The 13,852-nt window shown below is 50.8% G+C and overlaps 1 protein-coding gene across 2 annotated transcripts; it reads right to left on the reverse strand.

Annotated features, from left to right (window-relative positions):
• Positions 1-6,063: 6,063 nt before the first annotated feature.
• On the reverse strand, positions 6,064-13,126 carry LOC128580484 (melanoma-associated antigen E1). 2 transcript variants are annotated; one of them, XM_053582360.1, is made up of 4 exons: positions 12,926-13,126; positions 8,567-9,034; positions 6,347-6,501; positions 6,064-6,210 (listed from the first exon to the last, which is right to left on the reverse strand). In XM_053582360.1, the coding sequence occupies exons 1-4, from the start codon at positions 13,020-13,022 to the stop codon at positions 6,148-6,150; spliced, it is 783 nt and encodes a 260-aa protein (XP_053438335.1). In that variant the 5' UTR covers positions 13,023-13,126; the 3' UTR covers positions 6,064-6,147. The 2 variants fall into 2 exon arrangements, with proteins under 2 accessions (XP_053438335.1, XP_053438336.1); XM_053582361.1 differs by having other exon boundaries at positions 6,342-6,501.
• Between the last annotated feature and the right edge of the window lie 726 nt (positions 13,127-13,852).

The raw sequence follows: 13,852 nt of genomic DNA on the forward strand, positions 1-13,852 counted from the left end.
CCAGAATGAGAGGCTCACTGAGATGTCACTTGCCCATTTTCTGCTCAGGAAAACAGATTTTGAGATGGGGGAACTCCTTGCCTACATTCACATTTGTTCATTTATTCATTCAAAAAAAATTTTTTTACATAGGGTTAAAAAGAATATAAAACTGTATGAAGGCCTGGAAAGCGACTGGGGATGGATAATGTTGCTGAGCATAGTAAGGGACCTTCTGAGGAGCTGAATTTGATCTGACACCTGATAAAGGAGAAGGAGCTGTCCAAGAGAGAGCTGAAGGAACAGCATACCAGATAACAGGAGCAGGCCGTGCAAAGGCCCTAAGGTGGGTTTAAGGAACAGTGGGGAGGTCAGGGTGCAGGGAGGTGAGTTACCTCAGGGATGAGGTGAGGAGCTGAGATTTGGTTCTGGGAGGATGTTGAGAGGTTTTAAGTAATGCAATTTGCTTTGTGATCATAAGAAGTCTCCTGTGGTTGTCTCAGGGAGAGGCAACTGTCCACAGTGGGGCAGAACCTTGGGCAACATCAGGGCAAGTCATGGACCAGGATGGGGCCCATGGGTGGATTTGGGACATATTTTGGAGACTGAGATTAATCACAACCATGGAATGCAAGGAAGAGAGAATTCAAGGGTAAATAGTGATTACTGTGCTTGACTAGTTTCCCAGAAAGCTAGTAGTCCTAGTAGTCACACAGTTACCTTTGTAGGTTGGGGCCACCATTACCTGGACAAGGAAAACTGAGGGGAAGCACCAAGCCTTGGGTGGGTTCCAATTTGATTTGATCATGACATGACTCCCAGAGGGAGCCAGTGGATGCAGCTGGATGTTTGGGTCTGGGATCATGGGCATGGCTGGATTGAAGTAAAAAAGACCAAACAGGCACATGGTGGTGGTGGTGGGGTGGTCAACAGCACCTGCCAGTGAGTCAAATAAAGGGGTGCTTCCAAGAGCACTGACTTCTGGGGCCCAGCCTGGTTGCCCCTCTCCCAGAGGGAGTGGGCTCGGGTAAGGATGGGGCTGCTCCCAGAGGTATAGGTTGGGGGTGCAGGGCTAAGGATGGGGGACTAGGTAGGTTCTCCTGGCCTCTGAGGGACAGCATTCATCAATCTGACACTCCAGATTTATTGCTGTCCTCACTGAGAGACTGCAGAGGGGGATAGCAGGCCTGATTGGAGGCCCTGGATGGGGAAGGGCCCAGTGGGAGGCTGAGAGCTTCTTTTCAAGTTGTCCATTGTCACTAAGACCCCATAGTGTGCTGGCCCAGGCTGCTGTCACAAATCCTGCCTTCTAAGACAAATGTGAAACATATTCCTTGCCTGTTCCCAATCATCCCATAGCTCCTAGCACCCTTAGGTTAAAATCCACATTCCTCACCACAGTCCCTAAGGTCCAATGTGCTCTCCCCACTTCCCACTGACCTGTCACCTCTCTCTATCTTCCCTCACTCACCCTCCTCCAGCCCCACCACCCTCTTAGTGGCTCCTTAAATCTGCCTCAGGGCCTTCGTACATGCTGTGCCTGCTGCTGGAAACATCCTTCCTCCAGCTCTTTGCAATGGCTTTTTTTTTCATCCTTAAGCTAAAACATTACCTCTCCAGAGCAGCCCTTCCTGCCCAGCCCAGGAAGTCTCATGAACATTCACCCATTTTACCTTTTTTCCTGGTTTAACATCTTTCTCTCCACCACTGAGTCTTGGGCCAGCAGGACGTGTCATTTTGTGTCTGTGTTCCCCATACCCAGCACAGGGGCCAGCATGCAGTAAGTGCCCCCCATGGATTCATGGGTGGGATGACTGATACCATGAACTGAATGTAGGGAAGGGTACCAAGAGATCACCACTTTAGAGAGGAGAAACGAGGAGAAGAGAGCCAGCTGTGAACAATGGGACCACTGGGACTCTCAGCTCAATATCAGGAATTCAGACCACAGATGAGGTCCAGGCTGAAACGCTGCTTGGCCTCTCTCTTTGGGGGACGGCCAGCTTTTCTGTGCCTCAATTTCCTAATCTATAAACTGAGGATATCCTTTTTCTCCTCCTTCTGCAGATGGCTAGAGTGTGGATAAATGAGTTAATACATGTGGAATCCCTCACCTGCCCTGTCCCCTGCAAGGGCACACATCAGCTCACCTTGAGATTCCTCCTTCCGTGCAATTTAGCCCATCTTTCTCTCTCTCTCTCTTTCTTTCTCTCTCCCTCCCTCCCTTCCTTACTTCCTTCTCTTTCTTCTCCTTCCTTCCTTTCTTTTTTTACTACAGTATTTATATATGAAGGAATAGCCCTTTTTTAAAAAAAGCACACACAAACTCTTGAGTCCCAGAGAGGTACCAGCCATCATTCAGGTGTCAGTGACTAGATCAGGATTCAAATCCAGTCCACACTGGGTGTTTCTCTTGCCTTAGTTTCCCAGAATGAGGGCATTTGCTGTGTTCTGAAGGTTTGGCCTCACACCCTCCCTACCACTGGCTGGGGAGAGGCAGTTCTCCTTGGCCTTGAGCAGTTAAAACCTTGTGTCCAGGGTCAAGGGATCACCAGCTCCTGACAGCAGTGGCCGGAGCTGTGCGCTAGACCCCTGAATCAAGTCTTCAACTCCCTGGTAGACTCTCTGCTTCTCAGTTCCTCCCATAAGCTGGTCCCCAGGCAGCTCTGGGTATTTCTTTTTTTTTTTTTTTTGTAGAGACAGAGTCTCACCTTATGGCCCTCGGTAGAGTGCCGTGGCCTCACACAGCTCACAGCAACCTCCAACTCCTGGGCTTAAGCGATTCTCTTGCCTCAGTCTCCCGAGTAGCTGGGACTACAGGCGCCCGCCACAACGCCCGGCTAAGCTCTGGGTATTTCTGAATAGGAGGATACTAACTAGAACCCCTCGGCCATGGCCTGCTTCCTGTGCCAACCCCCACCCCACCCCCATTCACCTCGCTCAGCAGGAAGGAGAGTGCTGTTCTGCTTCATCTCATGCCGCAGGTGTCTCTGGACCTGGAGACATGGTCATCAGACCCCTAGGCTCCCACCACACCCCTGTGGGACACCCTGTAGACAGGGGGTCACTCCCATACTCTACACCCAACCTGGAGACCAAGGACATAAACCAGTGGGAGACACCCACCTGGAGACCAAGGACATAAACCAGTGGGAGACAACCACCGGGACCTCTGAGGGGGCCCCAACGCTGGGACAGTGCTCTGGGGCCCATATTCACTTTTTGAGGCCAAAGTTCTCTCCTCATGCCCTGCCATGTTCAGCAGCCTGGGGCATCAGAACTCTTAGGAAGGAGTCCTCTGGTCCTGGACCCTATCAGGAAGCCTTGAAGCTCCCAGAGAAGATCTGATGGTTTCAGGGGGACAGTAAGACCCTAGCCCCCTGCCTGAGACCCCCTGAAACTCACTCTCACTTTGTGAGGCCCCAGACAGGCCTGAGGTTCTGTGGAAGCAGAGTCCTGCCTGTGTCCTGTGACCTCCCAGGGAGTGAGGGAGGGGAGGACAGGACCTGCCCAAGAGGAGCCCCTTAAATGTCTGAGTACCAGGCTTGGGACACAGCCAGGGAGTGGCAAGCAGAAATTGGGGACTGGACAGAGGGTGTGAGGGTGAGAGAAAGTGGCCAGGAGTGTGACCATTGTGGGGGATGGGTGGAGGACAGAGGAAAGAAGCGGGAAGAGAAGGGTGGGGTGGGAGGGAGCAGGAGTTAAGTTTAATTGCTCATGTGTTTGCATCTGACAGGGAGAGAGATGGAAAAGCAGGGAGCCCGAAAGAGAAAGGGAACAGGAAAGAGAGAGAGACAGAGGCAGATTGAAAGAGAGACAGAGACAGGCAGGCGCACCTCTGGGGGAGGAATGGGGAGTTTTACCAGCTGAGCCCATGTGATGTGGACCTTATGGGGGGGTCAAGGAGGGCTCCAGAAATGCTGCCCAGTATGCTAAGCTACCTCAAGCAGATCAGTGACCTTCTCTGATCAGATACTCCCCCCAATCTACAAACTGTGGGGGACTAGAGCTGCAGTCAGAACTGGGACCCCCCCCAGGAGAGTGGCTGAGGTGGGGTGCGTGGGTGGGAGGAGGAGAAGCGTCCCATGTGGCCAAGGAGAAGGGGCTCCTGTGGCCCTGTTGCCTCCAGCACTGCTGCAAGTTAATGTTTCACAAACACTGCTGCCTGCCCAGGAGACCCCGCCATTCCCTCTCCCATTCAAAGATCATCAAAGTAAGTACCCAATGTACTCAGCCCTACTATGAAACTAATTTAGGGTTTTCATATGGAAGCTATAACCCAGTTACAACCTAAGAATAGGGGGAAGGGGGAAAGGGAGGGGAGGGAGGGGGGAGGTGGGTAGAGGGAAGGAGATTGGTGGGATTGGGCGGCGCCTGTGGCTCAAGGAGTAGGGCGTTGGTCCCATATGCCGGAGGTGGTGGGTTCAAACCCAGCCCCGGCCAAAAAAAACAAAAAACCAAACAAACAAAAAAACACCCTGGAGATTGGTGGGATTACACCAGCAGTGCATCTTACAAGGGTATATGTGAAACTTGGTAAACAGTCTGTGAAGCTAGTAAATGATGCCCCATGATTATATCAATGTACACAGCTATGATTTAATTAAAAAAAAAAAAGATCATCAAAGTGTAACTCCACCTTGAGCAGACTTTTGCCCTAAAGTGCTGGATGACCTTGAACCCACGGCTTCTCTGACTGTCCGTTTCACAGGTAGATAAAGCTAGCCCTCATGGGGGTGGCCCCAGGCTGCAGTCAGGAGATGGCTTGGGGACTCCATCCAAGTAGGCCAAGGCATGTGGCAGAGACTAGAGAAGCCTGGACAATCCTGGAGGTGAGGTGGGCAGTATCCCACTGACCCAGTGAAGGTCCTCAATCCTAGATGTGCCCTATATACAGCAGATGGAGAGAGTGGGGGACCCTGACTCAGACCCAGGGTCTGAGACTCAGACACAGATCTGAGATGATGACTCCCCATTTCTTGCATGCATCTGATGATGGTCTGCCTCTAGCCTTTGCACAGGCTGTGCCTGCCTCCTGGAAAACCTTCTCCCCTGCTCCATGGAGCTGATCTATCTGCCCAAAGACCTGAAAGAAGGTCAACCAGGCTCTGGTACCCACTAACTGGAAATTCCTTCATGGAGCACACCACCTGTGGGATAAAACCAGCACTCCTTCCCACAGCCTAAGCCAGGCCCTCAATTCCTTACCAGCTCACCTCCCTCTTGTTTCCTTTTGCTATTTGTTTTGGAGACAGTGTCTCAATCTGTCACTCTGACTGGAGTGTAGTGGCTCCAATGATCATAGCTCACGGTAACTTCAAACTCCTGAGCTCAGGTGACCCTCCTGCCTTGGCCTGCCAAAGTGCTGGGATTGCAGGAGAGAGCCACCATGCCTGGTCCCTTTTTTTGTGTGTTTGTTTTGTTTTGAGACAGAGTCTCACTTTGTCACCCTCAGTAGAGTGCTGTGGTGTCACAGCTCACAGCAACCCCAAACTCTTGGGCTCAAGTGATTCTTGATTCTTGTGCCTCAGCCTCCAGAGTAGCTGGCACTACAGGCCCTGTGGGGTCTCACTCTTGCTCAGGCTGGTCTTGAACCTGTGAGCTCAGGCAATCCACCTGCCTTGGCCTCCACGAGTGCTAGGATTACAGGTGTAAGCCACCACGCCTGGCCCCCACCTTGTTGTTTTTCAAACACCTCCCAGTTTTTCCTACCACAGAGCCTTTGTACTTGCTGTGCCCACTTTCTAGGACACCCTCCTGGCTTTCCTCAGAGTGGCTCCTTACCATTTTTCAGGTTTGGGCTTAAATATCACATCTTTAGAGAGGCACCCCTGACCTCACAGCAAACCTAGATGCACCAGGCCCCTGTGGTCTGGCTGCACTGTCAGTCAATAACTCTGTGGCCCTCAGTGCCATCTGAAATGGTCTAATTTGATCCCTTGATTCTTGTTTGTTTCCCCATTGAGATTTTAGGCCCCATGAGAACAGAGACAGTCCCCACTGTGATACCAGCACAGGGCCTGGCATATAAAAGGTGTTTAATTAATGTTTGCCACACAAATGTATGACTCAGGAGGCCTTGAATGAATACTAGAAATTTTATTTCCTCAGGCTCTTCCCCCCGCCAGGGGCTCTAGCCCCATTCAAGCCTCCATCTCTGTCAGCCCCTCATGGTGGGTTCACTCCATTGGGTGATGGGTGGGCAAAGGATGATCTTGCACTCACGGATCCCTGGAGCAGGAAAACATACAAGGAGGCAATCAGGCACCATAGTTTCTGCTGCAGGGACTTGCCCTGCATGGGAAAGAAGCCTCCCCTACCCTGCCCTGAGCCCAGGGTTGAGCCCCCAGCCCAGTCCCCACCTCACCATGGACACCTCTTCTAGCTTCTGAAACTCAGGCTTTCTCTGATGGCAGCACCTCACAGCCATGATCACCGACCCGATGAGTAAAATAGACACCAACAAACACACGATCACCACTACACCTGGGTTCCTGTGTAACTCAGGGACCACAATGTCACCTAGAGTTAGAGAAAGGAGCCTCAAGTCAACCCCCCACGTCTGAGACATCTGCCAGGGCCCAGAGCCTTTTAAATTCATTCACAAGAAGTTGCGCTCATTTCCATTTCCAGTTACTGCTGTTACCTTTTTAAGGCACATTTTTACTCCTTTGCTTTTGAATACATTTATCTATAAAGAGTACATTTATTTCACTGTGAACTTCACCATTGTTGGGCATTCTCCAGAGTTCTCTCAAGTGAAAAAAAAAATCTAACCTAGACCTCTGCTTCCAAATATAGCAACACGTGAAATTTGATGCTTTGTAAAGATGGTGTATATTTTGTCACCTTAAACAAAAGTTTGTCATTACATTTCATACTTATACTCTTCTTTTAAAATTTTGGAGACAACTTACTCTTTTTTTTTTTTCTTGAGGCACATTCTCACTCTGTTGCTCAGGCTGGAATGTCGTGGTCAGCCTACCTGACAGCAACCTCAAACTCTTGGCCTCAGGCAATCCTCCTGCTCAGCCTCCCAGGTAGCTGGGACTACAAGCACCCACAATGGGGCCCGGCAATTTTTTTTTCTACTTTTAGTAGACATGGGGTCGTGCTCTTGCTCAGGGGGATCTCGAACTCCTGAGCTCAACTGATCTTCCTGCCTTGGTTTCCCAGAGTGCTAGGATTACAGGTGTAAGCCACCAAGCCTGGCCTTCCCTCACCCATTTCAAACTGAAACCTTTATTTATTTATTTATTTATATTTTGAGACAGAGTCTCACTCTGTGGCCTTGGGACACATAGCTCACAGCATCTTAAAACTCTTGGGCTCAAGTGATCCTCTTGCCTCAGCCTCCCAAGTAACTGAGACTATAAGCATTCACCACAACGCCCTATTTTTTTTTTTTTAGAGATGGAGTCTTGCTTTTGCTCAGGTTGGTCTCAAATTCCTGAGCTGAGTCAATCTGCCCACCTCAACCTCCCAGAGTGCTGGGATTATAGGCATGAGCCACCACAAATTGAGACCTTTACTGACCACTCTTAAAATTTTCAAAGCACTTGCATATAACCCAACCACTTGTCCTACTCTGTTATTTTATAAACAAATATGTAATTTAAAATCTGTCTCACCACTGGAACAGGTACTATTGTGTCTCTTGCACATGGCTTTGTTCCCAGGACCTGATACATACTGGGTACTTAATAAATGTATATAGAGCTGAATATGGCGGTGTATGCCTGTATTCCCTGCTACTGGGCGGTCTGAGGAAGGAGGATCTCTTGAGTCCAGGAGTTCGAGACCACAGTGAGCTATAATCACGCCAGTTCACTCCAGCCTGGGTGGAGCAAGACTCCCCCATCCCCTCCGCCCAATATGGTAGAATGAAGGCTGGAAAGGCTGACTATGAGGGAGGGGAAGGGAAGGCCTTCTCAGCACATTCCTAGGTCCGTGTCTCCCCCTGGTGGTCAGTATGAAAACTGCATTCTGGTACCCCAGGCACCTCCCAGAAAAAGTTCAAACTTCTTTTTTTTTTTTTTTTTTTGTAGAGACAAGAGTCTCACTTTATGGCCCTCTGTAGAGTGCCGTGGCCTCATGCAGCTCACAGCAACCTCCAACTCCTGGGCTTAAGCGATTCTCTTGCCTCAGCCTCCCGAGCAGCTGGGACTACAGGCGTCCGCCACAACGCTCAGCTATTTTCTGGTTGCAGTTTGGCGGGGGCCGGGTTTGAACCCGCCACCCTCGGTATATGGGGCCGGCGCCTTACCGACTGAGCCACAGGCGCCGCCCAAGTTCAAACTTCTTCTTTTTTTTTTTTTTGTAGAGACAGAATCTCACTGTACCGCCCTTGGTAGAGTGCCGTGGCGTCACACGGCTCACAGCAACCTCTAACTCTTGGGCTTACACGATTCTCTTGCCTCAGCCTCCCGAGCAGCTGGGACTACAGGCGCGCGCCACAACGCCCAGCTATTTTTCTGTTGCAGTTTGGCCGGGGCTGGGTTTGAACCCGCCACCTTCGGCATATGGGGCCGGTGCCCTACTCACTGAGCCACAGGCGCCGCCCAAGTTCAAACTTCTTAATACTCACCTGGGCCAGGAGGCTCAGAAGTCTTGACAGTGGGCACCAAAGACATGGAAGAGGCTTCCAGGATCTTGTCAGTGGGGGCCAATGACACGGAAGAGGCCTCCAAGGTCTTGTCAGTGGGGGCCAACGACACGAAAGAGTCCTCCGAGGTCTTGTCAGTGGGGGCCAACGACACGGAAGAGTCCTCCGAGGTCTTGTCAGTGGGGGCCAAGGACACGGAAGAGTCCTCCGAGGTCATGTCAGTGGGGGCCAAGGACACAGAAGAGTCCTCCGAGGTCATGTCAGTGGGGGCCAAGGACATGGAAGAGGCCTCCGAGGTCATGTCAGTGGGGGCCAAGGACACGAAAGAGTCCTCCGAGGTCATGTCAGTGGGGGCCAAGGACACGGAAGAGTCCTCCGAGGTCATGTCAGTGGGGGCCAAGGACACAGAAGAGGACTCCTTTCCTGAGTTGGGGGAAGATGCACTCCAGCCTGAGCAACAGAGTGACAGAGTGAGAATGTGCCTCAAGAAAAAAAAAAAAGTAAATTGTCTCCAAAATGTTCAAAGAAGAGCAAGAGTGAGACCCCATCTCTATTAAAAATAGAAAAAAATTGCCAGGCACCATGGTGGGTACTTGTAGTCCCAGCTACCTGGGAGGCTGAGGCAGAAGGATTGCTTGAGGCCAAGAGTTTGAGGTAGGCTGACACAGCACTCCAGCCTGAGCAACAGAGTGAGAATGTGCCTCAAGAAGAAAAAAAAAAGAGTAAGTTGTCTCCAAAATGTTAAAAGAAGAGTATAAGTATGAAATATAATGACAAACCTTTGGGTTTTTTTTTTTGTTTTTTTTTTTGAGACAGAGCCTCAAGCTGTCGCCCTGGGTAGAGTGCCATAGCATCACAGCTCACAGCAACCTCCAACTCCTGGGCTCAAGCGATTCTCCTGTCTCTGCCTCCCAAGTAGCTGGGACTACAGGCGCCCGCCACAACGCCTGGCTATTTTTTGGTTGCAGCCGTCATTGTTGTTTGGTGGGCCGGGGCTGGATTCAAACCCACCAGCTCAGGTGTATGTGGCTGGTGCCTTAGCCGCTTGAGCCACAGGCGCCGAGCCAACAAACCTTTCTTTAAGGTGACAAAATATACACCATCTTCACAAAGCATCAAATTTCACATGTGTTGCTATATTTGGAAACAGAGGTCTAGGTTAGATTTTTTTCAGTTGAGAGAATTCCAGAGAATGCCCAACAATAGTGAAGAAAACACAGTGAACTAAATGAATTCTTTATAGATAAATGTGTTCAAAAGCAAAGGGGTAAAAATGTGCTTTAAAAAAGTAACAGCAGTAACTGGAAATGGAAATGAGTGCGACGTCTTGAGAATGAATTTAAAAGGCTCTGGGCCCTGGCAGATGTCTCAGACTTCTGTGTCCTTGGCCCTCACTGACAAGACTCACTGAAACTGGAGTCAGTGGAATGGAAAGTGTGGAAAATGGATGAGCCATATCTGAGGTAGATGGCTATCTGTGGTTGTGGGGAGGTGGAGGCCATTGCTGAATCTGTGGAGCTGGGAGTGAGCTGAACCATGAGGGTTCCTGATGAACTTGTGGGGCTGAGATGGGTTATGGAGTCTCTCTCCAAACTCATTGTGTTGGAGAAGGTGTTGGAAATTCCTACTGAGCTGAGGGAGCCGGGGGTGCTGTGGCTGGAGGGAGAGAGATCAGAGGGCTGGTAGCTGAGAGTACTACCTTGCCCTCCCAGGTTGTAACAGCTGGAAAGAAAAATATCATCAAGGGTTCAGGGAGCTGATGATCAAGCACTGCCCTATCCCTACCCAAATCCACTCTGAATACCTCTTTCTCTATTCACACAAATAATAAATGTCCAGTTTATAGGCAGACCAGAAGTATTTAGGACCCCATATAAGTGCTCAGTGGGAAATTGAGGGTTCCTCTCAAGATCAAGCTCCTTGTCTGAAGTCTCAAAACCAAGTTCAAGTCCAGGTTGGTGCTCCCAGGCCTTCTTGCCTCAGGGCTCTAGAAGCCTTATAGATAGAGGCAATGACTGCAACCCGGCTAGCATGCTGAGCAACTCTTTTCAACCTTCTGGGACTCAGTTTTCCCTTTTGTAAAAATGGAGATCATGGGAAGTTGGTGCCAGTGGCCCTTCATCACTCAGGTTCATAGGGGGTGCACAGAGATGCCCAGTTGCACAGATACACCCCTGAGCTCAGAGAGAGTCACCTGATCTTCCCAAGGTACCTAGAAGGTCCACAAGGCTAACCTCAGAGCTTTAATTGCAGACACAGGGACATAAATGCTGAGAACAGTCGGCAGATCATGTCTTCTCTAGACAGAGACCCCTGCCGCCTTGGTACAACCACTCCCTGCGTTCCACCCCAGCCCAGGCATGGAGACCAGTGTCCAGGCTGAGGGGTGGGTAAATAATTCATGATCCACCTCCCACAATTACTTTCTGCCCAGTTCCAGGTGACTGGCACTTTAGGTGCTTGCAACTTCATTTATCAACTGCTCCCTGCCACACCCTGGTCACTCTGCCCCAGGCAGAACTTTGCACACTTCCTCCTTGCCCTATGCTACATAGCAGAAATAACACTCAGCATTGGCCCTGGGAGGGGTTTAGGTCCTCTTGCCCCCCCCCACCTCAACCCTCTGTTCAGTCTCCCAGGCCCTGTGGGAAGACAAATGAGTCTAAAAGAGGTATGGAGCACTGGCCTGAATTCATCCCTATCTTACAGATGAGGAAATGAGGCTCAGAGTGGTACAGGGTCTGGTCTCAGGAGACAGAAGTAGGCAGGTGGGCAGAAAGTCCCTCAAGGACGTCCAAGGAGTCAAGAACTAAAAAGTCAGCTACCCTGTACTACCTCCCACCATTGTTTGAAGAGGAATCCAGGATGTAAGAGGTTTCTGCTGAAATGAAGATGACTCAGAGGCCATAGTGGTCTCCAAATCAAGCCAAAACTCTGGGGAGCTGAGTTTTTAAAGTGAACTGAGGAAGGCCGGGCTCAGTGGTTCACCCCTGTAATCCTAGTACTCTGGGAGGTGAGGTGGGTGAATCATCTGAGCTCAAGAGTTCAACACCAGCCTGAATAAGAGTGAGACTCCATCTCTAAAAAACAGCAGGGCAGGCACCTGTAGTCCCAGCTACTCAAGAGGCTGAGGCAAGAGAATCTCTTGAGCCCAGGAGCTTGAGGTTGCTGTGAACTATGATGCCACAGCACTCTACCGAGGGTGACAATGTGAGACTCTGTCTCAAAAATTAAAAAAATAATAAAAAATAAAGTGAACTGAGGAAAACTAGTGGGCTTTGAAAGAGAAGGTGTAAGACACAAGCCTGGCACAGAGCGGGCACTCAGAAATTAGAAAGTTGACCAGAAGTAAAGCCAGGCTATTTCTAGGTATCATGCCAGGTGTTTGCTTTTCCCAGAGATTCCTATTCTAGGAGGCGTGTGAGCCAAGTTTACTGCTTCTAGTCTGGGTCTTGCCCAGGCTGCACTGAGCTTCAGTTTCTTGAGCTATGAGCTGGGGATAAATACAGTGTCTTTTTTTTTTTTGAAACAGAGTCTCACTTTGTCTCCCTCGGTAGAGTGCTGTAGCATCACAGCTCACAGCAACCTCAAACTCTTGGGCTTAAGCAATCCCCTTGCCTCAGCCTCCCAAGTAGCTGGGACTACAAGCACCCGCCACAACTCCGGGCTATGTTTTAGAGATGAGGTCTTGCTCTAGTTCAGGCTGGTCTCAAACTCACGACCTCAGGCAATCCACCCGCCTTGGCCTCCTAGAGTGCTAGGATTACTGGCATGAGCCAGCAAGTCTGGCCAATATGGTGTCTTCTGATTGAAACTGTTACTTGCGATAAGCATGCCAACCACAGAAGCATCTGCTGTGTCTGATATTACAAGTTTGGGGTTGGGGCATGGGTCAGACAGAGTGATGTCTTAGTTGGGGGAGGGGGATGCAAGAAGCTCACCTCTTCTCCATCCTGGGATTGTTTTATAGGGTAGTAGGAGGGAATTAAATCAGACACCAAGACAGAACTCTCTCATGGGAGCCATGGACCCTTGGTAACCAAGAAATGAGGCCTTGTTCCCTGGCCCCACGTGGCCCTGCAGTCCTCACTTGCGTGATTGTGCTAGGAGAGACAGACAGGAGAGACTCAAACTGAGTGTGAGGCATTCTCCGGCCAGTTCTTGGAACCAGCAGCCCCAGGGCTTAGGCACAGAGGTTGCTCCATCTGTTCTCATAACTTCTCCATTTGTTTCTGGGGGGGAAAGACAACCTTCTCCAGAGGGGCCCAGAAGTCAGGAGTGTGAGTGCGCCCCCCACCCCCATCCCCACCCTACGGCTTGAGGCCTTTTACCTATTCTTACCTGTAGAGGTGTCAGTGGTAGTAAAGGAATTCCCGTCAATTTTCAATAGCAGCACCAGAGCCAGAAGCAGAAACCGAGGCAGCTGGGGGCCCGCCATTCCTCCACTGGGCGGGCCTGCTGCTGGCTCTGCACAGGTGTGTGGCCAGGTACCTTCTTACAAATGTGCGCCAGCAACAGAGCAAGTGGCTGAGCAGGGGCGAGGCACAGGAGGGCCTCAGGACATGTGGCCTCTAGGGGGAGCTCCTGTTCCTCAGAGGTGTGGTTCCTGACCTCTTCACCTGGACCCACCCCTTCTAAACATACTGCCTGGACTATGACCCTGAAGCCATCAATCCCTGCCATCCGCTCAGGACTTCCTGTTCCTCCCATTCCCTTTCCCCATGCACCACCCCACTGAGGAAGGTCTGTGGAAGCTCTCAGGAAGCTCAAACCCATGCTTTCACTCCCTCTGTCATTCCCCCGGCCACTCTGGACACCCCTCAGTCCCCTCCCCATTCTCCACCCTGTCCTTGACCCCAAAGGGCTGGGGATATCTCTGTCCTGCTCTATCTTGCCCAGACTGGGGCCCTTCCAGGAGGTGGCCCAGTATCCCCCTTAAGTGAGGAAACATGATTAACACCACCTAGCATTTCTGTCATGCACTTGTAGGATATTTTAGGGCTGAGGGACTCAAAGTGGGTGCTCAGGGCCAGGTCTCAGACACTGGTTTCTGGAATGCCCTGGAGACAGCATCTATCTAGAACTGACTGGACACTACCCCACTAGCCATGGACGGATATGGTGGCAGAAGTGAGATCTTACTATCAGCCCCTGACCTCCAGAAAAGACACAGTCCCTATCCTGGCCACAGACCCTGGGTACTGTGTGGTCGGAGGCTTTGAGGCCTCTCCGCTCTGGGGTGTTCCAGATCCTCCCACCAGGCCTGAG

Source organism: Nycticebus coucang, chromosome 3, assembly GCF_027406575.1.
Source record: "Nycticebus coucang isolate mNycCou1 chromosome 3, mNycCou1.pri, whole genome shotgun sequence".
In the NCBI taxonomy this organism is placed as follows: Eukaryota; Metazoa; Chordata; class Mammalia; order Primates; family Lorisidae; genus Nycticebus; species Nycticebus coucang.